Here is a 27,798-nt window from a genome sequence, read left to right on the forward strand (position 1 = left end):
CACCTCATTAGTCTGGCCCAGCAGCAGTGTGCCCCCACTATTAACCGCTAAATGAAAGACCGCCAGCAGTGATTACTGAGGGGAAGTCCCCTGTCGTCATGGGGATAAAAGATCCCTACACATATAAACTCACACTTTGACTTATATGATAGCTATCTGAAGAGCGTTTGTGAAAAGGCGACTGAGGCAGAGGTGGATATTTTACACATTTTACTCGGTCACAGCCGTTCACTCTGAAGCCCAAAACGTGAAAGCTTGGGAGATCAAGCGGACCTGTTATGACAAATTGCCTGCATTACAGCAAAAGAACAAAAAAAACAAAAACATCCTCAACAACTGCTGGCATTCTCTCAGTTGCTTCATTTAAAGATCACTCAAAGATTTCAGCTCCACTTTCACGCAAAATATCCGACAAAGGCTTAATAAGGCCTTGAGTGAAACAGCCTCGGAGTCCTTGAGTCAAGGAGATGGTACTCACTGTTGCAGAGAGGAGTGCATGGCTCCATGGGGGCTTCCACTTTAGATGTATGTAAGTGTATGTTTGTACTGTGAAACTGCCGCGTGTTATAATGTGTTTACATGCTCTTCAATACACCGCATATGGTTACATAATTTAATGCAATATGGCAGTTTTGCACAGTTGCATGAACAATGTGCTGACTGAATGCACATGTTTAAGGAGCATTCCTATGACTTAGCATCACAGTTCCGTACAGTTGATGGGACTTTAATACGGCTAAAGCTGAAAAATATTTCCCATAATGCAACTTGACATTTGTAAGACCCTCTCTGACTCCCTGGCAAATGCCCATGTATTTCAAACCCTTTGCCTTCTTCACTTGAAACACAGACAATCTGACTCTAGAGATGTCCAAGTGAGAAATGTTCTCCCTTCAGAGCCACAGGAAACATTATACACCTATTTCATGTGCTGTTTAGTGCTCCTTGTAACTTGTACGTTGACTTTGACGTGTGCTCCTTTAATGCACATACGAGGCAAGTGCAGGTAAACCATAAGCCGTGCAGTACTCACGGTCATTGCAGTGCGTCCCCGTGTAAGATGTCATCGTGCAGTCACAAGTGAAATTCTCCCACTGTTGGATACACACACCCATGTTGGCACAAGAGTCCTCCTGGCAGGTCGTACTTGGGCCTGGTAAAAGGCAAGAGAGAGAGAGAGAGAGAGAGAGAGAGAGAGAGAGAAAGACAGAGACAAAGAGAGAGTCAGAGAGACAGAGAGAGAGACAGAGAGAAAGACAGAGACAGATAGAGATAGAGAGAGAGAGAGAGAGGAAGGCAGAGACAGAGAGAGAAAGACAGAGAGAGAAAGAGCAAGACAGACAGAGAGCAAGACAGCAAGAAAGACAGGGAAAGACAGAGAGAGAGAGAGACAGAGAGAAAGACAGAGACAGATAGAGATAGACAGAGAGAGAGAGAGAGGAAGACAGAGACAGATAGAGAGAGAGAAAGACAGAGACAGATAGAGATAGAGAGAGAGAGAGGGGAAGACAGAGACAGATAGAGAGAGAGAGAAAGACAGAGACATAAAGAGAGAGATAGAGAGTGAGGCAGAGATAAAGACAGAGAGAGAGAGAGAAAGAGAGAGACAGAGACAGAGAGAAAGACAGAGAGAGAAAGAGAGAGAGAGCGAGACAGAGAGAAAGACAGACAGAGAGCGAGACAGCAAGAAAGACAGGGAAAGACAGAGAGAGAGAGAGACAGAGAGAAAGACACAGAGAAAGACAGAGAGAGAGAGAGACAGAGAGAAAGACAGAGAGAGAGAGAGACAGAGAGAAAGACAGAGAGAAAGACAGAGAGAGAGAGAGACAGAGAGAAAGACAGAGACAGAGATAGAGAAAGAGATGCCACAGGAGAGCACAGTCAAGTGTCAGTAAAAGCTACTGCTGAGCGTTAACAATGCAGGACTCATGCAGAAGAAATGCACTCTAGAGAAAAAGATACGGCATGTGGGCCTAGAAGAAAGAACGAGGAGCAAACAGTGCCACCACAGGAGGCCTGACCCGGAGTACAACTCACTTAAAAACAGTTTGGGGAATCCTGCTTTGTGCCAGTTAAAGCAGAAATTGCAGTGTCGAGCCGAAGCAGAGGCTCCGGGTTTCCACATGATCAACAGCAATGCATCTCAAGCAGATTTTACTTCTACTAATTATTGTAAATCTGCCACGCTAATCTGCAGTGCTACGGCAGATGACGTAGACCCCAACCGGGCTGATGTGATGACACTGTCAACTTCCCTTAATCTCCTTCTTTTTGAGAGTGTTTGCCGGTGAACATGCATGCATTTTTTTATGCGATCATTCCAACAAGTATTTCGAAAAAAAAGTTTTATCAGAGTAAAACTTCAAACGCTGCATTCCCTCCGTGAACAAGCAAGACGAGACATGAGAAAATAACCTCTCAACGAAGAATTAAAACTCCATTAAACAATACCCATTTAAATAAACGGCACTGACGGGATCCCGGCTATTTTCTTTCCGAACATCTCTTTCACTGTGAGAGTACGCGGAGGACACTTAACACACCAGACGAACAAGAATTCATGACGAGCAGAAGAGAGAAGAAACACAAAGAGCGCTTGAGAACATGTGGTGCATATCCCTGTGTATGCACTTCACTGAGACAGGAGCCGAGGAGGGTATTCAAAGTCAAACTGGATGTGTGTTTGCTATTCTTCTACACCACACATAGCTCTTACCTTTGAATACTTATACTGAGAGGGAATGCAGGTAAGAACAAGTGCACAGCATAGATAACGAGATAAACAATTCCCCATCAGAGTCTAGACAGACACGTGGGGGGAAACCTTGACAGAAACCCTTCTGATAATCACAAAGGAAAAAGTACATAACGTAAAATGGAATAAACAGACCAAAAAAAAAAAAAAAAAAAACGGCAGACAAATGCAAGTAAACAGTGTTTAAGAGCAATTGTCTTGTGCGAGACAAGTTGAAGAGAAGAAAGACATTTGAAGTGGAAAACAGAGCAAGTTTGCAAGCTGAAAGTGCATTTACTGTGTAATGTACAGTAGTGGTAGTCAACCAGGCATCGTGACATCGTATTGTTTCAGAGTGACTCTCCTGTTTACGTGCACACATCAGTGCTCGTTTGTCAGCGAGACCACTGCAGGATTTTGCTGTGTTTGAGTGTTGCAGCAGGAGGTGGCTCGCTCTCTGAAAAACATGATAGGTTTTTCTGGGCTAAAAATGAGAGCGAAAAAGGCCCGACACATGAGGAGCACGCTGATGGCGTTTAGATGTGCGGCAACGAGCCCTCTTTCTGCCGTCTGTGGCGGCCTGTAATGTATCTGCACCACAAACTGTCTGCCTCGGCTTTTAGATTCCATGAATATACATTATATGAGCAGCACTTTTCTGACCTTTAATTAAACCGGAGCTTTAACAAATATGATTCTACACTCAGCTTGGTGGTTAGCAGGGGGGAACATAAAATCATTTATATAATTGTCGTATACCTGAAATGCTCTTAGATCTAATATATGTATGGCTACACTGACACTGCAGCAGTGCTGTAAACAATGTAACAACCACTCAATAATCATACTCCCTGATAGCTTTATCGGTTGTTTTCTCAGTCCCAGTAGTCTCACTCTCTTTTTGTCTGCTTTTCCTTTTTCCTTTCAGACAGCAAGTCACCTCTGCAGCTCTAAGGGGACATTATTGCCATGGTGACACCCACGATGCATTGCACACAGCAGACTTTCAGGCGAGCAGGCCTCCGAGAGGCTAAGTTTAACTGTCTACCTTGCAGGTCGGCTTTGGTGAAACCAACTTTGTTAGCGCAGAAAGAAAAATAACAAACAGAACAGAGCAGAGCGGAAAACAAGAGTAAAGGTTAGTGAGGGACCGGCATTGTTAGTGTTAGTTAAGTTTAGAAAAGTTTGCCACTTTGAGTGCTACACGGGGGAACATTGTCGATTTGTTAGTGAGGGCTGAGACTCTCCATAGTCCTACATATCCTGCATTTTTCTTAACGAGACATGATTTTTAAGTTTGTTATGTTCATAAAAAGCTACTGTGCAGTACTTTGAACTTATCTTAATCTTCTGCTGCCCTCTAGAGGTTATATGCAGAAGCCAGCACCATACACAAGGAACATCGTATGTATTTGAACACTTCATTTTTTAAAAGTTATGATTTATTAAATACTAAATAGGTCAGAATAGTTTTGGCATACATTAAGCTTGCTAATATGGGTGAAAACAACCTCAAGTCATAACAACAATAACAACAGGAAAGATCTCTGTTCAAATAAAATATTGTAAGCAGCTCATTTGTATTCTTTAAGGGTAAAAAGAAAGCTTGACCTGAGACTGAACATTTTAGGGGCTGGAGAAGGAAAAAAGGCAGGCTGGAGAGTGGTTGAGTGCATATTCTATGTCTTTAGAAAATAATCGACAGCTTAAAACAGCACGTAAACACATTGGCTTGCTCTAGTTTGTTTCATAATCTGTGCAAACAAGATGGTTCTTAATTTCAGGCTTTAGTACTTCCAGCTACTTTAAAATAAACTGAAGTTACATAAAAATGTAACAAGCCATTGTTACAGAAACTGAAAGGCAAATAATTGTTCCAGTGATGTGACAAATGCTCAGCAAAGAAAAAGAAAATAAGTAGGATTAACAATGCCAGTGGATGGCTTTAAGGGCTACTTAAGAGCCTTCTAATTAGACTAATAAATCTCACACAGCAGGTCATGATTCTTATACCCTACAGGCCATTTGTACCTTCACAGCCACGCTCGATCTGCCCGCTACGGAAAAGGGCATCATTGATGAGGTCTGGCAGGCGGCCGTTGAGGTCAACTGAAGCCAGACAGCCCTGGAAACCCTCCCGAGAAACCACCAACTTTGGGAGGTTCTGGTACATGTTGGGTCCCAGACCTCCGATGAACAGGTCGCCTGAAGGCACAGAAAAGGGGGGTGGTTTTAGTGGTTTTAATTAGTGAGTTTAATCGTATTAAAGTTGTTAAATAAAGAATATAACTCTAAAACATAAAACACATACAAACATATTTCTTTGAATATTTTCTATTCCTTCATTTGCAAGTAAACTTCAGTTTAGTTACATCCTCTTTCTTGTGATGCCGTCCAAGCCAAACATTTCACCTCCATGTTATAAAGTCATTAATGTTTCCGACACATTCACTTAACATGTCTCAGGTACGTCTCCAGAGTCCCAAGTCAAGTCAAGTCAAGTCACTTTTTTAGCTGAGTGTTTGAAAAGAAATGCCACTTTTATTTCTGTACGGTAAATATGAAGCTGAAGCCAGCAGCCAGTTAGCTTATGTCAGCAAAAACACTGTAAATAAATAATAAAAAAAGCAAGCAAGTAACCAAAGCTGCCTGCCAGCACTTGTAAAGCTCGTTAAGTAACACATTATATGTCTGTTTAATCAACACAAACACTTACATGTTAAAATCTCAAAGTGCCATACCTTATTATAAAACAAAGCTCAAATGTAACTCCTGTATCTTAACAACAAATATTTGTCATCTCTGAGATTAATGCTTTGCATATTAGTATCCATGGTATTACCTGTTGTCTATTGGCTGGTCTCTGCTGCCAGATAAACATTATTCTCCTGCTTGCATATGATTGGCTAGTGTCGGATTGATTTAACGCAAGGCTACTCTAAGTCTGTCATGAAAAATGTGGACGTTGAGAGACATTTGGAGCATTTAATTCCCACAGATTTACAGTACATAGAGTGGAGTGTATGGAGTTGAATCGCTGTGACGCTTTTTTGGAAGATAGTTTTTAATCCTTTGACCTAGGTAAGGTATTGAGTCCAGTCAAAAAGCTAAGGAGTCAAAAGCCATTAATGTTTACGCTAAAGTCGTCTTCTTAGACTTTCATCATTAAAACAATCATTTTAACCTCCCCCAAGGGAGGGATGTGGTACCTTTGAGATCAAGGTTCTTGGCTCCGTTGACATTCTGGGTGACTGACTTTGTGTCCACCTTGAGCGTGTGTGTGTTGGAAGCGTCCCGCGTGATGACCACGTTATGCCACTGGTTGTCATTCAGTGGGTTGTCGCTGTTCCCCTTCAAAAGACTTGGCCCGTTGCCCAGGTCAAACACATAGTGGATAAACCTGGCAGCAGAGAGGAAGCACAGCAGATGAACACATCAGAGTCTTGTTGTCCCTTTCCAGAATGAAGAGTTAAAGTGAAAAAAGAAAACATTTACGCTTTTACAAGGATATGAATGTAGTTTGGTCAGCACTGATAAATGCCTCAAGAAAACAACTAATCCCACATCAGCACTACTATTTCAAATGTAATAATCATCTCAGGACTACAGCCAACAATATTTTAGCATCTCCACCATCCCACTCACCCTTTGACCAGCTCTACGGCAATAAAATCATTCCCATCTCCACTGTTGAAGATGATGAAACCGTCGGGTGAAGTGGTTTTGAACTGAAAGAAGAGGTGCATTGTGGTATAGGCCTGCAGAGTGGCCAAGCCCAGGTAGCTGCCTTTGGTCTTGAAGGTCACGGGGTCAGCGATGATGAAGCGCATGCCAAAACGGGCGTTGAGCTCGCAGAAGTCGATGTCCCCGTTCTTGCACATGTCGATGTACAGCATGCCATTGAACTTTAGGCTCTGTGGGGAGGTTTGTTGAGAGACAGTGCTATTAGAGATAAACTATCAAGTGCATTTTGACTTAACTGAAGCCAGATTGCTATGGCAAAGTAAGAGGCAAAGCATTCAAATTCAATCGAAGGAAATAATCAAAATAAACAAATGCATACTGTAGCTTTCAAGAGATACATTCTACCTGTGGTAGAATATGCTGACCTGCTCTTTGGCTGAGATGATTACAAAAAAAACAAAAAACAAAAACAAAAATAAAACAATGACCAAAAACCCCCTTCTTAAGGACATGAATGACATGAACGCATTGCACTTTATACCTGAAGATGCCCAATGAAGGACGAGGGAGCGGACGAGACAAAGCGTCTCTCGGTCAAGATGCCTGTCTCCACATTGCTGAACTCCAGACGGGTGTGGTCTCCCGCCATTTGACCTGATAGGGAGGAAGGAAGAAAAAAGAGAATATGCCAAGGGATGAAGGGGAGGAAGAGGAGGAGGGATGCAGCCTATACCTTTCATGCAGCAACAGCAAACTTTCACCTTGTGTAAAGCTGGTGTAATCCAAAATCCAAAATGCCCAAAATGTCTTGGTATACTGAAGCATTAAGATTTTCCTTCACTGGAAGTAAAGGGCATAGCCTTTATGGGGCTGAAAAACAGCTCCATAAAGAAATGTGTCTGGATACTTTTGTCTATACAGTGTATCTACAGTGTATGTATCTAGAAATAAAGCTAAAATGAAATTACCATGCATAAAATGGATAATATAAAATACAGTGTAAGTGGTTCACAAGAGTACTACCTTCAGCCATGTCGTCATCCACAGTGAGTTTGAAGTTTTTACCGCGACGGGACACTCGTACTGAGTGCCACTCATTGTCGTTGAGCTTTTGTCCGGCATAAAGAACCTCAGGACCCTTGCCTGAAGAGGAGGGTTAGTTAGTCAAAGGGCAGGGGAAGCACAAACACAAACCAAATCTTTGTTTTCGCAACAAATACAATATAAAAATTAACCTGATAGAGACTTTTCAATGTTATTTTTTTTATATAATACACGTGGGACAAAACATTCTCTCAGAATAAAATAAGATCTTTATCATTTGGATGGCAGTCTTACATTCAAAACAAAAAAAAAAAACAAGGTTTGATGTTTGACATCAGATTGTGCTGCAGTTTCACTGAGGTGCTCATGGCAGTTGGACTGTGGAGACTGTGTAAGGTATTCTTTAAAACAACCACTAGAGGGCAACACAACCCCACTGAAGTTACCTAAAAACCAGAGCTGCTCATCCAGTCCTGAATCTGCTGAGTAATAGTGAACACAGTTTAAATTGAGATAAGCAGCATTTTTTAGTCAGTGACTTCTATTGCAGATTTAGTATTTTAATTTGGTGACTAAGCTTCTGTTGTTCACTGCTGAACCAGCCCTGGAGACAAAGGGCAAGAGCCTGATTCATCTAACCAGGTTTCAGATTTTAAAAAAAATCTAAACTTTCCATTAAGAATTCAAAATACACTGTGGCACTTTTATGTAATCCTAATAAAAATCATTGCTTTTAGAAGTTCAGTGTATGTGTGCATGCACGTGTACTGGTTTATTACCTAATGACAATAATCAAGCTATTCAGTGATGAACAGGGATCTACAATCTGATTCTTTAGTACACACACACATACACACACTTCCTTTTAAGTCTTATTTTTCTCTATCTCTCCAGAAGGCTGTGAGTGCATTTGAAAATAATGAAAAATCAGCATCCCTCTCATGAGTCAGAGCATGTCTTCACAGCAGCTATATATCACATTATAGGCCTATATAGTGCAGTGTGTGTTAAAATAATGAGGCCAAGAATACAAAGCAAGTGAGACACGCAGCAATATATTACAGAGTAATTGGGAAAAACAATACAGCCCACAGAGTCTGAAAGTGCAAATGTGTGTGTGTGGCTATAGGCATACAGGGAAAGATTAAGAACTAGTTGCCTGACTTAATTTGAAAAATGGGCCGTTTAAAATATATAGAGTACATTAAGTCAGATTTGCATAACTTTGATCTCTGGCTATTACTTATTCCCCCCTTATCTGAGAAATCCTCTTATCAGTCCCCTGCATTCTCACATCTCTGCCCTTACATCTAGCACACAGGCTATAATCAAACATTGAAGGAAGAAGGCTGCAGAAGAAGAATGTTGACTTACTGGTGTTACAGTTTATCCTGACACAGTCTAGATGGGGAGGGGAGAATAAGTGACAGATGAAATCGCATCCTTCAAGGTTACAGCTGCAGACATCCAAGAGCAAGAAAAGCCACCTTCCGGGGACGGTCACATGACCCCGGCGACCATTTAAGCCTGGCTGGCTACTGAAACTCAATTTTCATACGTTGATGTTGGAAATCCAATTTAATCCCAATCCAAATCTTTTAATTATTTTGAACATTATAGTCCATAATATTGAACCATTATGGTCAATATCATTGTACTGATCAAACACAGTTAATTTCTTCAGTTTAACTGGAAACTTTCATGTCATTACAAGAAAGTTAACCGCATCATATGAGAATTATTTTCCAAAACGCGTTCAAGTCTACATGTTCAGGCCTTAAATATCAAAATGGTCGCTCGCCATTCAATGGCCACATCGATTTTGCAACCCAGCAACTAGGAGCAAAGTAGTTTTACTAATCTTCCAATACACACCATAAAATCAATCAATTTGTCATTAACACTGAGGCTTTACAGGCTTCTTGCAAGAACCTCCTTATAGGGGAGAGTATTGAACCTGTGTTTGGCAAGTGCAGGTTGAAATCCATGTGCCCAGGCTGGTCATGTGCCATCAACCGCAACAGAAAAGTGGGAACAAACAGCCTCGAGCCACGCAGCACCAACACCGTACAGAGGCCTGAAGGCCCCCTCTCAGAGGGTCCTGTGTAAGTACTTATGTGTAGTAAAAGGTTTTGTTACAATTTAAACTTTGTTTCATTTTTAACGGTAGCTCTTCTCCTTTGAATGCATGGAGGAAATGCACATTGCACATTGAAAACCTGATATGGACTACAGGTGTTCCACAATTTAAGCTGCTGTGGTAAACGAATACATTGCATTCTGTTATAAATGAGTTAGATTCAGATATTCTGTAAGCGTGCATGTGCTTTGTGTTGAGAGTATCCATTCTAGGCTCACTGGTGTAAATGCATGCAGTCTACTCAATAGCAGCACTCGTGCCACCATCTGCAGGCGCGCTGGGTGCTGTGGCATCGGGCTGTTTGCCAGACGGGCCGCAGGCTCAGGGGCCTTTGAAGGGGTGAGTGCCATCTTTGAACAAGGCATAGGAGATGCCAGCTAGACCAAGGGTTACTAATGAACAGAGAGAAACATGAACCTGCTATCATGAGGAAAATAAAAAGATTCAAAAAGACAACAGGAACAGACCCACATGATAAGAATGCATACTATCAGTGCAGCATGAAAAACGTACAAAACGCTTACCTGTAGTTTCAAATAGATGGCAGAATACAGTCTAGAAATGTTACTATCTGAAGTGATGCATGTCTGAGGACAGTGCCATCTATTAAAGTGATTCAAAGAGCAAAAAGTGCCTTTGGAAAAAAAACTATTTGTTCACAATAATGACTGTGACTAAAATGATCGATGATCTGTTCAAAAGATGTGCTGCAGAGCATGGATAACTTTGTTAAGTGTTAGATTGATGGATATAAAATTTTACAAAAACATTTAAGCATCAAGGCAGAAAAACTTACAGTCCAGGCAAGTCAGAAACAATGCATGCAACTAAGACAACCTACAAAAACTGGTTTAGTACATGTTAGGTCTGATATTAAGTTTGGATCATGAAGAAAATGTCCAAAAAAAGAAAAAAGACAAGAAAAGACACAGACAGTAAGGCCTCCTCTTATACTCAAAGGGAGGGGGACCAACAGGGACGGTTTATACGATACCTAGGTTGACCGTCAGTTTGACCCTCCCGCTGTCCAGCTCTAGCCTCAGCGTATCCGCAGACTCACGGGACGTGGCGGCCATGAGCAGGCCAAACGCCCGCTGAGACATGAAGCGGAGGGAGACGTCCTCGGCCTCCGTGTGCATGACAGTTGGGATCACAACTTTCATGTACATGCTGCCATCATACGACAGGATCGATGCCTCTGTGAGGAAAACAAGAGACGAGAATGTTCAGTTTCTGAGTCCTAGTCCAGTGCTTCCAGCAGAACCAAAGCAGAGAAGGAGAGGCTGCGTCTGTGTGTGTGTGAATGATAAAAAACACAAAGACCATAATAGCAGGATAAAGTGTGGCGATATAATACATATGCTCCACGTCCTTCTGACAGCTTTGTTTATGCTACCAAAGCATCTGATAAGATAAAACCGAGTGCGTGCTGTGAAAGCAAACACACACATGCATGTGCTTGGCGAAGCAAAGTGAACCCAATTTAAAGTTGGTACATGCACGTTTGTCCCTTATATTTTATCAATGGGAAACACACATAACATGTCCCACATGCCTGATTGCAACTGAATTCATCATCCGTCGAGTGACAGGCGAGTGTCTGGTAGCTCGGGCTGAGGCGCGCACACACACGCTGCTCAGTGTGCGGAAAATTAAATCATCATGCTAATTCCCCCTCTCCCCGCAAACTCCCCCTTATAGATGTCAGGTGGAAACTTTAATCGTTACATTTTTTTTGTTCTTTCTGGAAATGTGAAAAATAAGTACATCAATACAAACAAACAAAAAACATCTTTTGGTTAAATAGAGAGAATAAGAAGCAATAGATCATGGTGGTTTGAAGGCTGCTGGGCTGGTCTGTTTTGCTCCTTTCTTATGAGTTCTAAAAAGAAGAGAAAATGAGTGCAGCAAAGAAAAAGGAAGACTGTCAGCAGACTGGAAGCCTCTTGGGGGGAGAGAGAGACAGATTAAAAAGGGTATCCAACCATGACATACCTGTTTTGACACCTCAGCTTTTAAAAAGAAAAAAAAAATAGCCCTGTGGCCTCAGAAATGCACCACCATTTGGCTGTGTCTAGGGAAATACTGAGGCTGTAGGTGAGAGGTTTAGGAGCATCACACGAGAGAGGGGGGTTGTACCTGTAAACGATGCAATGTCGCATGTCATGTCCCGTGTGCTTTTTTTTTTATTATTATTATTTTACAAGGTCATTTTAAGCTGGTTTGTGTAGAAACCCATGCAAACTGTAATGCACTGTGAGTAATATTGGATTTTGCTTCACTTAAATGTCAAAATTCATGTGATATATTGCAAAGTGTATATATAAGCAGTGTGAGATCACTGAACCATTCATTTCGCGGGGCAGTGCACTGCTGTAAAAATCCCACACTCGTCCGTGTTGCTTTTAGGGCTGTTGTAAAATCCATTCTATGAACAAGCTGTCGACTGTGTGGGTACAGTAGCCTGGAGGATAATGAAACCTTGGCTACCAATTGTTCTACTCACATTTAAATTGTACAGGCTCTATTTCTCTCCCTCTCTCTTGGTCTTGCACACACACACACACACACACACACGTAGAAAAAGTGCCGTCAGCCCATGTGCAGACGGATCCCCTAACTAACAGAGGCATGTATTGATTTGTGAGCCAGGTCAAGCCCTCCAGGTTAACACGAAAAAAAAAAAGAGACAAAAATGTAGTAAGAATCAATCTGCAGCTCAGAAAACACACAGAGACATGGAAAGATGTGAAAAGTAGCCTTTAAAACAAGCTGTGATGTTCACTTTGTGCTCAAAAGAGCGTAATTAAAACCACAAATGTTAACCTCACGGTGGAAGAGGAGCAGTCCAGATCATCAAAATCAGTAGAACATATCCTCTGAGGCCCAGGAATATTTTCACAGCTCTCGGATTTCACAGTTTCAAGTTTCATGACAAGACATCAACGTCCTAAAAAACCTCCACCTCTAAATGAGCTTGTTTCTTTCCTGTTGAAGTGTTGTAGTAGTGAGCATTACTGAGTGTACCATCATTATCACATTTTGAACTTTACAAGTGACCAGTTTTAGCTGTTCGCATTGAACCATATGCTCAACCCGTCTTAAAAGGCTGCATCAAAAACCTGTCAGTTGGCCAACATGCTGTGGCTTTTTAAGCGAAATCCACATAACAGCAGCCAGTTTTAGAGGTTTATTTTGGTTTGTTTGGTGTAGATCATCCTTTTGGGAGCAAAGTGGGCTCCATCATGTCTGAATGTCATCAGTCAATCTCAATTGGGGTTGGATGTGTTGTAGTCAAATGGCTTTTTATTGTCTGAGAGAGCAGAGGGAAGTCTTTGGTTGACTGGAGTTCAGTGTATTTTATTCCCATTGCAGGCATCTCTCTGCTATGAGTGGCAGGAAAACTAAGCAGAGAAAAGGCTGGGTTTATTTTGAGGATGTCCTTCATTTAGAACCGCTGAGGGAAGGTTCAAAAAGAAACAACAGAGAAAACGCTAAAAATTCTAACTCCCGAGATAACTGACCCGGAGTGATTGACAGGACAGAATCAAGTAATCTGCCTCACACTGTTCCTTACTGTTGAAATAATTTTCTCCTTAAACTTCTCCCCAAACATTAAAACACAAAGAGGAAAAGAAGAAATGAGATAAGGATTCAAAGATTCTGATTGTCTTTGGCCACCAACTATGGTAATTTCCTATTACTAATTCTATGCAAATATAAAATATTCTAAATGATCCTCCGCTGTAGCTTTAATGTTGTGCCCCTCTGGAGTGTCCTTGTTTCTAGGTTTATCCTGGTGGCCTGCCTACAGCTCTGCAGCACTAAGCCCACCTTCCTACAGGAGAAATTCCAAGTGACACATTCCCTAGGTTTGTAATAAGCAACTTACTTTGGCCATAGTGAACTAACTCTACTAGAAGCTGATGTTTTAAGAAGCACGGGACACTTTCAACCTCATTTCCAGCAACAACAGGCAACTGTTTTCAGTGACAAAAGCTGCAATAAATTCTGATAACCGTTCAGCACAAAATGGCAGACAAATTTAACAACTAGCTGGTGAACACAGCAGAGCATCTAGAAGTCAAACAGACATATCGGGAATATCGAAATTAAGATCGAACAGATGGACAGAAACACGGCACCAGGTGAATGCTAATGTTGCCATGCGTCTGTTCTACGTCTAGCACCCACTCTGTCTTCTATGTCAACCTCTTAAGGTCTTTACGCTTTAAATTTTTTTTCCTGAGTACTTTCGCACGTAAAGTGAATAATACCCAGCCTAAAAGCAATGTACTTTTCTTTCAAAGCAAGGTTGATTTTTTTTTTAGCTCAATATCAGCTAATCAAGTTGTGAGGAACAGATGCCACATCACAATTCCTTATGACAATTTGCTGTTGATTGTTTGTGCTTCTCATCACCTTGTATCAAACAACTAAGGAGGCAAAAATGATGAAGACAATGTGACAGAAGTTACTGGGGTTGAGCAACTTTGATTGCTCTCTGCACAGATTACTATACACGTGGGCTTTAAGTCATTAGAGGGAACTAAAGTCATTAGACTACACTGACAAAAACAGTAATTTTACCTCACAGGCCAAAGCAGTTGCTGGTCGGCTTTGATCAGTTTGTTTCTGACTTTATGTTCTAATTTATTAACATATTAGAACCTGATGAGTGTGACCTCTCTTTACACATGCACAAGAAAATCTGGGACTCCTCAACAGTTTTAGACCTGAAGAAACCTGTCAGATGAGAGGTGAAATGTCTTCAACAACCTTAAAGAAATGTAGTCGCCTTCGCTTCCAGCACTTTAACTACCATGATCTGGATGACTGAGAACCTGCATAGATGTCTTTGTAGAGGTCGAAATCTTGCCTCTTCACCTCCAGAAAGTGGCAGAAATATTGTTATTATCACAGTCAAAATGGCGATCACCTTTTTCACTTTGGGGAAGAAGTAGCAGACTGAGGCCTTCCCTACTGTGGCGACCATGTCCTTGGGGACCTCCTTGTCTGATAAGCCCTTGAGGCCGAGGTAGTAGATGACCTCACGAAGGCCGGTGTTATCTTTTCTAACACAGTGTTGACTTGCAATTTCCAATTGCCCAAAACAGAAATACCACAAAAGTTGTTAACTTCAAATTTTCTGAATAATCACCCATAGAGCTTGACTGCACGTTCATGGGACAAGAACTGGTCTCCTTCTACGTTCTACTGAAGTGATAAGTCATGGACTCACCAACCACCCCTTGCATTTGTCTAAGTCTGGTATTGCAGGGAGTGGGAGCAAGATGTGGGATCATGTAAAGCTTAATCAGCTCCTAAAGCAGTGACAGAGCTGTGAAAAAGTGAAAGCACACAGCTGAAGCAAACATCAAATTACATTTGTAGAAAATTAAACATCAGGCCCTGCATAACTGAAGACACCTACTGCCATTATAGTCATTCATACTCAATGTAAAGCTAATACAACACAATATCTATGCACCTACAGTATGCACTGCTCTCTAAGTTGGTATTTCTTAAAAGAGATATCAGCTGCAATGAGGATGTCATTTCAGATGGTAATTAAGCTGCTACTTGTCGCTCTGTGTGTGTGTGTGTGTGTGTGTCCTTGGGTATGCGTGTGTTTTCTAACAAGCCCTGCACTTTACATAATTAGCAGTCCATTTGAAGCAGGAGATCGAGGAGGAGGAAGGCTATTAAGTGAGAGGCTTCACAAATATTCAGGGTATAGAAGGGGGGAGTGTGCTAGTCAAATCTCTTCTGCACACACACACACACACACACACACACACACACTTTGGTACTGTTCAAACTCTGAAATCTGTTTTCTTTCTCTCTCAGCATTCCCATTATTTACTTGCCTTGGCTGTAACTGTGTAGGATTATCTAATCTTTTTTTCACACTAACAGAGTGACAAGTCTTTGTTTTGATAAACAAACCAACAAGGGCCTTGACAGTCATTGTGTTGTTTCATGTGAATGCCTGTCAACTCTTCTCCTACACACATGCACACACAAACTCACACACACACAGAGACAAACAAACACGGTGTATGCTGTCAACAATGTTTAAAGTTCCAAAACTACATCCTCGTCCTGACAGTGAAGATAAGGACATCGATAAAGAATCTTACAGACATTAAGTGTGTCTAAGTCTCTTTTGTGTCTATATACCATGTGTGTGTGTGCATGCAGTATTTGTGTACTATGCGTATACACACTGAGGCAGTAGGACATGCCTGCACCCGACAGAAGAGGCTCTTGGCTGTGGACGTTATCCACAGTAATCCTTACCACGTGATTCACTCTGGAGACACACAGGCAAGTGCACACGGGCATACACACACACACACACACACACACACACACACAAACACGCACACAAAATTTAGTGCTGCTACAACACAGCAATATCAGAACAACTAAAAATATCCCAACAGAGTACACTGTTCTTTTAAAGGAGCACTTCAGTCGAATAATCTAAACCCCTTGTGAAAGAAAACCACTTAAATAACACAAAATGCAATGCAGTTAAATACAGAGGGAAATAAATTCAATTTAACATTGTATACATTAGACAGGAAATCTTAATGTCCGCACCTTCACACAGGTTTGTTCATTCATCACAATGCTTTAAGTGTGAAGGTGTGCAGCTCTTAGCCTGTTGTTACAGTAAGGGGTAAAAACATACCTAAAGCAGAGGGACTTCAGTTCCCCCTAATAATGTTTAAAATTACTTTCATCGTCCGCGTGACAACATGACAGCCAATATCTGCATGCCCCAAAAGCATAAAATGACCTTGAAATATCACTGTGAGCTTTATTAAACTGGCATTGATCGCACTGCTGAGTCACTAATTAATTATCCTTTTGCTGCCATTAGCAAAACATTGCTGTCAATGTTGCAGATTCCCATGACAGTTGTGTTGTTAATATGTTATTTTAATATGTTACTTAAACCTGCAGGAAGGTTTTTGCAAGCTAAAAACAGCCATTCTCAGGCTGTTAAGGCAAAGCAGAGCAAACTGTTGAATATTTTCATATTGAACAGACATAAAGCAACATTACCAGCAACCTTAAGGTCTCTATCATATCTGGCTCCAATTAGTTTGACTTTGATCACTTGCTAGCTGTTAACCTTGTCTGCTCTATGACGCGGTGCACTAGCAGTGCTAGCTAGCTTTGTCTTGTCTGGACTTGTCTTGCAGGAAAAGGCTGCCTGCCCCTAAAAAGGATTGATAACAGTGAAATGTGCTCGCCACAAAGTTAACCGGCGATATGAAAATGTAGCTTGTTAAGGAATGATTTACTCATAAAAACTATATGAAGATCAATTTGATTCAAAAGAGAAGAAGAATTGGGTGTTAATTCTGTGCCGGTTCATCTGGAGTAAAACGTTCTTTTATTTTATTTATTACACGTGGTATTTTGATCAGTTCTTCAAAAACTCATAGGCTGGTTTAAGACAAGCAAAATAATAGCTGTACAACTTCATTGGAATAAACAAAAGCAGTCTGTGTTCATTAGGAGGTAGCTAGGTTTTGCTTGACCCCTTTCCCTCTCTGTTCTCTTTTATTTTTCCTGTGATGGACATACAGTGACCTGGAAAGAAACACTAAATTGTAAAATACAATACTCTGTCTTAACCCAGATTTTGGAAATAGTGCACAATAAGCACTTTGCAGAATGACAACCCCCTCAGATGGGTAAAACTCAGGAGGTCAGTACACTCACAGGGATTATCAAATAGTCTGCTGTGCTCAACCTAAGCAGGGACAGATGAATTTATCTGACAAAAATCGTAAAGAGTCATGTAGCGTCAATATGAAACAGTAAGCGGTTTTGTGCATCAGACATATTGAATAGGCTTTACACAAGGATGAGATAAATCCGTGGAGCTTTATCAACATGTGACAGATATAATCAGTATTTGAAACAAGCCTCTGCACATTCAATTTCAAGTATGTTTTTGTAATGGACATCACACTGTGCTATTTATTCATTCTGCATTCTGGGCCAGGAACAACAAAGCGACTGAATCATGCCCACAGTGTTGTCGGCTTAACCCCATAGCTGGTAAAAGTCAACCACTGGCAGTCCTCAACAGTCTCTTTAAGATGGATTATTCAAAGCCAAGTGGCTGTATTTCACCTGAATGATGTTGAAGTTATGATTAATCACAGTTTGTGATGATTTATGGGGGTACAACTCCTGCTCAGTGAGTAGTTACATACATGGGCAGCATGCAGGGTCACTCTGCGTGCGTTAACCTTAATCAGTGGTGTGCACAGACTGTATGAGGCAGAGGTGGAAAAATAAAATAGGCTTAGCATTAGAGCTGGCGTTGAATCAAAGTAAAGGATACGTTTTGCCCTCCGGCAGCACTAGAGGCTTGTTTGCTAACCAAAAGGTCACTTTGGGTGCACCTGGACTGACCAGAGGCTCATTTAGATCATAAAGGGTAATTCAAGGTGACACCGATGTGACCTGAAAGCAAATGTGAAGAACAGAAGTGCCCTGTTTTAAAGAAAGCTATAACAGTACAAGTCTTCAGCACTCAGAGCAAAAAGGACATATTTGATTTGTGGCTTTACCCTTGCTGAATTTTGACTTGACTTGACTTTTTGACTTGACCGTTAAATGAATCAGGCAGAGGTAGATAAACACAATGATGTTACTGTTTGTGTAGTTTTGTGAGCATTTTATGCCTTTGTTTCAGACCTCAGTAGTAGAAAGACGACAGGAAATGAGGGGAGAGAAAGAAACAGAGAATGACAGATACAAATGCCACCGATCTGACACAAACTGGGTACACTGCAGTTCAAGTCTGATCCACTGATCCCTCAGCCATCAGGGCCCCACATATTAGTGTACAAATATGCATTTGAATGAGGAAAATTTGCCAGGACTATTATACAAATGTTCAAGGAGATAATCAGACGGTGGAGGAGTGAGTTCGTGTTTGAGGCCAGTGCCTGTAAAAACGTTCTCGCAATTTGTAAGATTTAAATTACACTGTATGTATATTAGCAGACAGTGCGGGGGAAGAGCTGACTGTTTTCCTGCTGGTTTCCTTTGCCAGATTGTGCCAGGAGAACTTTGATCTGCCTCATTTCCAGCAGCTCTAGCAATATGTTCAACGAAAGCATTAGCCTTGTACTGCTGTAAAACTCCTCCACATCTGGCATACTGGGCTGTACCTCCTGTTCAGTGTTTGAACCAAATGTGTATGCAGATTTAACATACAGTAGCTCCCTTTACTAGACTCCGGAGGAGGTGGTGAGGGAACATCTCCTGTTGCAGCTGCCTGAAGCTTAGCTCAATGCGTGTTTGTGGCATAAAAAGATCGGGTATACGTTAAGCAGCGACATACGTTAAGTTTCAGCTCATAGACTTTCAACAAATCCAACGCCATCCCTTGACTCTCACTGCTACAAAGAAAACTCTCAAGCAGATGAACAAACTAATATAAAGTATTCACACGAACCACAGCACCATCAGGGGGCAGTACAGCCAAACACAGCCAGCTGCCGTTGACACCAGCTTCTCATTTGACCTGTTGGTAAGATGCTGCAGGGTGTAGAGGCACAGGGTGGTAACAGGTGTGGGGGTTAGAAAATTAAAATTAAAACAGGGCAAGATGTCTAAATGTGACCAACAAAATGAGGAACCAAAATTCTGCAAAGAACAGAAGGAGGCAGAGTATGAGACCAAGTTCACGAACTGCGACAATCATCCTAAATGACCCTATATTTAACACAGCAGACTTAGCTCAGTCAAGACGGATAACCAGTGTGTTTTGATGCATGAAAATGCTATCAGAAAACGTAAATTCATGCTATTTCATAAACATCCACTCTCGGATAGGACTGTAAAACCCCTGAGAGGGCAAGGGACTACCTCCAACAAAGGAATATTCTGTGATTTTTTTTTTTCAATCCTCAAAATCAGTTAGACTCTCTGGGGATCTTCCTCCCTGCTGCCGTGAGAGCTTTGGAGACTTGTCAATTTCTCAGATGGCCGAACACTGAAGGCTTGATTTCCTCTAAGTGTTCTCTCTCTCTCGCTGCGTGTGTGTTTCCGTGTGTGTGAGAGAGAAAGAGAGGGACAGAGAGTGGGAAGATTGCACAGAGAGAAGAGGGAAAGTTGCGTGTGAGTGTTTGTTGGAAGGGGAGAAAGAAAATAAAAAGACAATGCAGTGAGACAGAGAAAGCAGGGGAAGATGGATGCAGCACATTGCCATCTTCCCTATTCTGCATGGTGTGCCACAATGAGAGTCAGGGTTTACATAACCCAGCACAGCTCCTAAGCACACATTTAATTACAAATGGGGATTAGGGAGCAACAGCGTAATGTTCTAAGCAGCGAAAAAACGGAAACGAACAGATCGTTTTTAAAGTGCAGGAGGATCTGTTCTTCTCCCGGGTAAACATTGCCAAACAAATCTCCGCCTCTCTACCGCTGCCTCTCATTTTCAACAATTCAGTCAGTCAACAGTTTTACTTTTCTCTCTCCTTCCCCTGCTCCATCTATCACCTACTACTCAGGTCTTTTCTTGTTCCTTTCGTTTTCATGCACTGTATGAATTGGCGTCAGGCACTACTGGCATACTGTTCCAGCACAGGGGGACGACTGTCAGCTCGCCATGAGTCTGTCTTCTGGCGCCGGAGGCAGGAAACACCATCTTTAATGGCAGGCAACTCAAATCTCCTCGGCAGGAGAGGAGGGGAGAGGAGAGAAGAGGACATTTCACTCTGTATTTCTTCTTCTGCATGTGCTTAGGGAAATTACCACAGCTGGCTTCCGCAAGAATTAAAATTCAATCTACATGACCTCCAATTGCTTAGGACCTTCTCTCTGCAAAACCATCATCTCAGCAAATGGAGAGGGAAATAATAAGAGGATAGCGAAATTAGGATGAATCCATTTCAGGGCAGAAAATAAGAAAGGAAGAAAGAAAAACCTTTCCCCAAGTCACAGCACAGAACTGTGCCCGTAGCCAAACCACACATGCGACATGCTCAATAATGCAGAAGATACCAAACTCATTATTCTGCTCAATTCAACGATTGTTCAACAGCGAGAAGCAGATAAGTGTTAAAAGACAAATGAGGAGTGAATAGATGGGTCTGTTTGTCATTGTTGGGGACCGGCCCACACAGCTCCTACACCTGGTGGAGTGCAATCATATTTTATCTTCAAATGAAACTGGATTCATTAAACATGCTTTCATCGGCTGCAAAACAAGCTGAACGCACACACATGCAGGCAAACCAAATCTCAGCATTTCCACTTAGATATCTTATCTGTGCAGCGTGAAGCAAAATAAGTAAGAACAAAAAAGCTTGAACATGTTCACTTAAATGTCCAGACTACAGTATTTTATTGCTTTGAATTTTCATTTAATTCTAAGAAGAAAGCACCCTGTAATTTAACAGTCCATAGTGCTTTTTAGGGCTTCATTCTGACACTGGCTGTTGTAGAAACCTTCTGAAAGTGAGTGCTTTTCTTTTCATAAGACTGAATCCACAGGAAGGATCAGATATGTGTGTGTTTTGACAAGCAGCTATAGTTTTCAGAGGCTCAGCATGCTCTAAAACATTTCAACCAATGTGTCAGCTCACCTTGACACATCTACTTTAAACTTAGTCAAACGGTTTCTGGCATCACAGTGACTGCTGACACCATTAAAGACACGAGGACATAAAAATATATTATTTTTTTTCTCCAGTAGGAAATATACTACATTTAGCTTGGTATATGGCACTATGCTGTTCTTCTTCTTTGTTTCTAGAGGTATGGGCCTGTCAAATTTGTTTGTCAGTTAGACCCCAAAAGAGCAAGTGGGCATTTCCTGCGTTAAGGAAAGAAAGATGATTTATCTTGCAGCATACACAAAATGTGATATGTACTACAATGTCATTGTCTCACAGGCCACTAACAGTCCGAGACAAATTATCACTCTAAAATGAGTTTAACCATCCTTCGCCTGTTAATCCTTCATCTGCCTCCACTCTTATTCTGCCGTCGTCTTCTATAGCCCACCCTGCTTTTTGTATTTTCATTCTTTTTTCTTCCTTGAATTTTCCATCCTCCACTTTACCCTGCCCCCCCCCCCTTTTTTGTCCTTGGTGTGTGTGGGAGCACTGGCCTGTTAATAGCAGCAGACCTTGAAGTGTCATTTTCTCTGTCTGCGGAGATAAATGCACCAGAAAAGGTGCTTATCACCTGTTTACGAAGAAGAAGTGGGGCTGGGTAAAGGCAAGGGCGAGAGCGAGAAAAAGGTTAAAAGGGGTTCGAGTGCACTGGGCAGGGAGAGGAAGGGGTGGAAGGGTCATAGATGTGTGGTGGATTTTTAAAACTATTATCCTTCCTTAAAAAAAGACAGAAACACTAACACAGACCTCACTTGGTTTCTACAAACTCAGCTGTCTGGGAATGAGGAAAGAGGTAGATAAAAACATTTTCACTCCAAGTGACAGAGCTAAGGGCAGCACCGAATGCTTAATCATGACTCCCCAGCCTCTAAAGACTTCCTCACGCCTCCTTCTCTGGCTGGGTATCTACTTTATGGGAAGAGAATCAGGAAGACTCCCATCATACATCCCATTCTATCTCATTCAGCAACAATGGCTTTCTCCAAATGCCAGCAGCTAAGCTAAATTAAAAAAAAAAAAAACAACCTGCTGACAGGTGAGTGACTGTGCAGCGTGTTCTCCAACAGCTGCATGGCTGATGTGATGTTCTTTTATTCAAACCTAATTTTCAGCTGTTACGCAGCAGCTTTACACTGCATGCATCAACTCATCCTGCCAAGCAGAATTATGACCTAGGAGACGGAGCCATAGACATTCACAAATTCTTCCTTTTTCACAATCATAAAAGCAGTACTGGCTACCATCTTTCCATGCTTTATATATTATATTTGTCAGGTCAAAACAAATCTGTTTTCAAGGACAGACTATAGTGAGCACAATTTCTCGACAACCCCATTCATATATTTCCTTTCCATATGGGACTGTATAGTGAAAAAGGTGCAAACTGCATGATGCAACAACAGTACCGCTGTATCATGTCCATCTGTCCATCCAGTCTGATAAGCTGGAAGACTAAGTTTCCATTTTCAGGGGACTGAATAAGATACAGACTTTAGGTTGTTTGATTATTCAATCTTATTCCACTTCCTGTTACAGATATGAGATGTAGTTGAAAGCTCCAAAAATGTAGTAATTGTACCTTTAAATCTGTTACGTTATGCATAGTGTTTTCAAGGTCTAGAATGAACTGTTTTGTCAACCATGTGGGAATATTTTTTTAAAATGTTCTTTATCACACACTGGTGGGAATATATGACAACACTACGATCTTAGGTTGCATAAAATATTCTAAAGTCCACTTACTGTAATGAACTCACTTTGTTCGGCCGTGATGTAGCAGTGTCCAGCTGCACGGAGACGCCGGGACCAGCCGAGGTCCTCGGCTTTGCTTCCACGTTGGAAATAAGAAACATCTCAGCCCATCGTTTGTTTTTACCGCAGCGATCACGTAAACGATTGCGGCAGGTAACGACACAGCACGTTTGCACCACGTTTTAACTTGTTTAAACAAAACAACAGAGCACGAGAGCAGCGTCACGCACGCAGCCGGCATAAACAAACTTTTCAGTTGCCCACAAGGCCCACAATGCATTGCGGTTTCCTCTCTCCGCTACGTCACATTTCCGAGCCCTACAGCCTCCTAAGCCCGGTGTCTCGGTTCGGCTTTATGAGTCGGTAGTTCGCCCGTCGCCGCGATATGGATCGAGTTGATGATAGATGACAGAGTGTTCAATCTGCACTGAATTAAAATAAATAAAATCATAAATACATTTTGTTTGAACATATATGCACATTACATCAGATAAAGTGAGATATAGGCATCATGTATGGCATATATGCACCTGACTGTGGCATATATGTGGATATATATAAGTCATATATGACACATATATTTCCTATATATCCACATATGTGACCCTAAATATGGCATACATGCAACATATATTCTGCATATATTGGGATATATGTTCATATATTTCCTTTCCGTGTGGGGGGGGCAAAGGTAAAATCCAGAGTTTTGAAACTGATTGACAGCCTTTGGACAGACTGCACTGGCAGGTGTGCTGTACAGTTTTATGAAATGTTGATGGGGTTTTGCACTTCAGGTTTGGTTTACTTGCCTCAGGGAATGCTACTTTTCAGACAGCGGTATAATCTCATCTGACTGTGCATTTCAGCTTTACAATTTAAGCAATGCCTTCGAAATGTTGTAGTTTGTAATTAATTATTAAGAAAATATGATTCCAATACGGGGTTTGCAACTGGAATACACTGAATCCATCCATGTACAAAATACATTACACATACAAGGGTCTCAATTGACATGCGCGATCAAAATTACATGTAGCAGTAATTGGTACCTGACCATAAGAAATTATTTGCACAAAGGCAGCCTGGCAACCACACACACAGCTATTATGGGACTGAAGATTAAAGGAGACTTTAAGCGAGCTCTGTCGGTGCCTCCCCCCCTCCCCCGCTGTGGGTGGCAAAGGCATTTTGACAAGCATTTAAATCATGTCACTCTAACAGTGTCTGAACTGGCTTTTAGCATATCTGAGGAGCCGACCCCATCTGAATACAAATGGGATAGGAAAATGTTTTTTTTTTGTCTTCCTAAATGAGTAAGAGGTTATCAAATTGGGTGCAGAGATGGTTCAGTGGGAGAGCACATAGACTTGGAATAATATTTCTGCCCTTTCATTCCTAACCCCCTTACTTTCTAATCATGTTAAAAACTAGACTAATCATTGTAAACAACAACAGCAAAATAATTATGGCAGCCAAATTAAAAGTTAATCACAGATGCTACAAATGAACGAGAGATTGCATGAAGGACTACTGGTGCAAAGGTGATGTCGGTGCTGTGGGGTTAACTCAGTGTTATGATGTTCCTTCTTCCATTTTATTTCCCTTATCCTTTGCAGTGGGAAAATATCTGTCCTGACAGATAATTAGTACATCATCTGCAAAGCATCACTTTTCAAGCACTACCCAAATATAAAAAAGTAAAATGTTATACAGAGGTTACACTATTCCACATACTGTGGGAAGGTGGCGTCCAATCTCTGTTCTGCCATCACTACCTATGATTAAACCATATAAAGCCACGTGGCAACCTATTATTTCTTTGCCACTATGAATGAAGTCAAGCAAAATGAGAAGGTAATTGCATGGTGTGTATGTGTGTGTGTGTGTGTGTGTGTGTTGATTGATGTGATTGAGGTGTGCATGACTTCGGGCAGAAATGTAGCGACTTGGCAAAAAAAAAAAAAACTGTAGAAATTATAAGATTATATAGAAAAATTATACAGACAAAAGTATCCAGACAAACCTCTTTGTGGGGGCTGTTTTTCAAGTGTTGGGCTCGATCCAATCTTAATGCATTAGCAAAGGAAGACAATTTGGACAATGCTATGCTTCCAGCTTTGTGGCGACAGTTTGGCGAAGGTCCTTTTCTATTCCAGCATGACTGTGCCCCACTGCACAAAGCAAAGTCCATAAAGACATGGCTGGATGAGTTTGGTGTAGAAGAACCTGACTTGCCCACACAGAACCCTGACCTCAACCCCATCGAACACATTTGGGACAAACTGGAATGGACATTAAGAAGCCAGGCCTTCTCATTCAACATCAGTGCCTGACCTCACAAATGTTCCACTGCACGAAAAGGACAAAAAAAGAACTATCCAAAATGTTGTGGAAATAAAATAAATACATAAAAGTTGACTTGGAAAGCCTTCCCAGAAGAGTGGAAGCTGTTGTAGCTGCAAAGCTGGCTGTGTATTTACAATGCAATGTCATTAAAGCTCCTGTTGGTGTAACAGTCAGGTGAGCCAATACTTTTTTCTAGTTAATGTACAAAGAGCCTTGGTGAAGTCAATTAAAAACCTTTCAAATGATTATCAATCATATAAATAAATGTGGCTTAAATTTAAAATTTTCTGAAATTAAATAAAATTATAAAACAGTGGGGAGTGCAAAGAGTGTACTGCCTCCACTGAAAACATTATGAAAGAGGAAGCCAACACTATAATGTTGATGTCACCACTGATCTGGAATGGACGTGGTTCCAGCCATCAGCTCAGTCCCAGAGCCATCACTACTCCTCTCCAGTGACAGTAGGGAAAACACAAGCACTTACTGTATTTGGGCGGTGGCATCTTGTCAGAGAAAATGCAATATGCATTAGACATAATCCAATCTGTCTCCAGTGGATTGGTGTGTGTGTGTGTTCCTCCTGACTGTGTATCTGAGTCTGATGGTGTTTATCTGAGTGTGTGTGGATGCAGCAGAAAGACAGAAAGAGGAGAGTCTCAGTGGGATCGCTTGGCGCTGGGCTGGCATACCGTCAGACAAACACACTTCATTACAGGCCTATTTACCTGATTAACTGGGCTACTTTATCAGCTGCACAGCACTCCGCAACACATGACTGTCAGCAACACCCCCAGCTCTCCAGAAGCCCCCCCCCCCGACAACACCCATGCCGACACACCCACACACAGTTTACAAACACAAAGCCTGACTTACTGAGTGAATACTTCAATGACTGACTGGCTTGCTGAATTGAAGCAGCATGCATGCTTTCCCATCTCTTGGCAGAGTCAGTGGATGACATCAAATACACCTCCCCGTAGACTTGAATTAATGTCACCCCCTTACAAGTTAGAGTCAAATACGACCTGAATAATCTGTTGTACTTGGGTTTTCCTTATGGGGAATAACATTTGGCTAACCTTTTCATGTAATGGAATGTAACAATCAAAAAGGAATAAAGCCTCGAGCCGCCTCCCAAAGACGAGAGAGGACAAAGCCCATCTCGAAACATTATCATTACAGCAGGGTAATGACTTCCTTTCTCTTTGCTTTCTGTGGATCTGACTGCAGGCTATTTGAGGAGAAAATCATTTTCCAACATGACTTTTTAAAGTGCTATACCGAACTAAACGTGCGTGCCTCGTTCAACCCAATTAGACACATCCTACGCAGATGGAGTGCTGACACAAACAACCTCTTCGCACTTTAGCAATTGATTAAAGCTGGCACAACAGGACGACGAAAACAGTTTACAAAAATAAAGAGATTACATATCAGCTCCACAAGCCTCATCATTCTAAGGGCAACAGTGTGTAAAGGCAACAATTTTACCTCAAATCGTGTGAATGCATGTGCACAGTGTTGTATTTTAAGCAAGCAGCTTCTCTCATCTCTTTGCCACGTTTGCCTGTTGGGGCTGCACTGAGCCAAGCTGCCCTATTTGAATTCAGATCACAGTCAGGCAGGTTTTTGGCAGGGCCACACTCCCGGTCACAACCCAGACGAGAGGGGTCTATCAGGGCCAGGGCCCTGGTATCAGACGCCTGCATGGGGCATTGGCACTGCCTGGCTGACAGACACACACACACACACACATACACACACCTCAAGCGTTGGCGGTCATAAAAAAGGCTTTCTTAAACATGTGAATGTATGCAAGCATATACGGGGTGCAGACACAGAAACATATGGTTGCAAAAAACTGTTATATTCACTGCTTTTTATACATCTTATTCAGTATGTGCACATATTCATAATACTCACACTCACAAACACACACACACACATATTGGCTGGCTCCCATGCTGACACTACATCTGTTTGTGTGATACCCCGGCAGACCTCTGATCACAGGTGCTGTCGTGTCTTATGGTCTGGGTTAAAGAAGACAAGCCAAACAGAGGGGGAGAGTGAGTGTGTGTGTGTGTGTGTGTGTGAGGGAGAAAGAGAAAAGGTGAAAGAGATTGTAGGAGGAGGAAGAGGAGGGGTAAACAGGGTGCTGCGGAAAATAAAAGCAACCGAGGATTTCAGGACGAGAGTGAAAAAGAGACACGGAGTAAAAGAAGAGACAGACACACACATGAGATAAGAAGCTGGCAGAAAACAGAACGTTGTCTGTTAGTTGTCGCCTGGTACCATCTTTGATCTCCTCAAACAGTCTAAAATATCTGTCAGGTTGTATTTCCGTTCTGGTAAACAGTGCAAGAAAATTGCTAGCTGTTTAGCTCCCGGCGGAAAAGAGGAAATTACACAGAGCAACATGTGCCGTT

General features: G+C 41.7%; 1 protein-coding gene across 2 annotated transcripts in view; it reads right to left on the minus strand.

The window, feature by feature from the left end:
- The window catches only part of LOC124050229 (neurexin-3b), a 279,720-nt gene that overhangs the window by 150,483 nt on the left and 101,439 nt on the right, over positions 1 to 27,798 (minus strand). For both annotated transcript variants that reach the window (XM_046372542.1, XM_046372543.1), the window contains exons 9-16: positions 10,597 to 10,800; positions 8,837 to 8,863; positions 7,442 to 7,561; positions 6,960 to 7,072; positions 6,380 to 6,648; positions 5,944 to 6,134; positions 4,766 to 4,939; positions 1,034 to 1,153 (exon numbers count right to left, since the gene is read on the minus strand). In XM_046372542.1, the coding sequence (XP_046228498.1) occupies positions 1,034 to 1,153; positions 4,766 to 4,939; positions 5,944 to 6,134; positions 6,380 to 6,648; positions 6,960 to 7,072; positions 7,442 to 7,561; positions 8,837 to 8,863; positions 10,597 to 10,800 (1,218 nt within the window). The remainder of the gene's footprint in view (positions 1 to 1,033; positions 1,154 to 4,765; positions 4,940 to 5,943; positions 6,135 to 6,379; positions 6,649 to 6,959; positions 7,073 to 7,441; positions 7,562 to 8,836; positions 8,864 to 10,596; positions 10,801 to 27,798) is intronic.

The sequence above is a fragment of the Scatophagus argus genome, chromosome 19 (genome assembly GCF_020382885.2).
Source record: "Scatophagus argus isolate fScaArg1 chromosome 19, fScaArg1.pri, whole genome shotgun sequence".
In the NCBI taxonomy this organism is placed as follows: domain Eukaryota; kingdom Metazoa; phylum Chordata; class Actinopteri; family Scatophagidae; genus Scatophagus; species Scatophagus argus.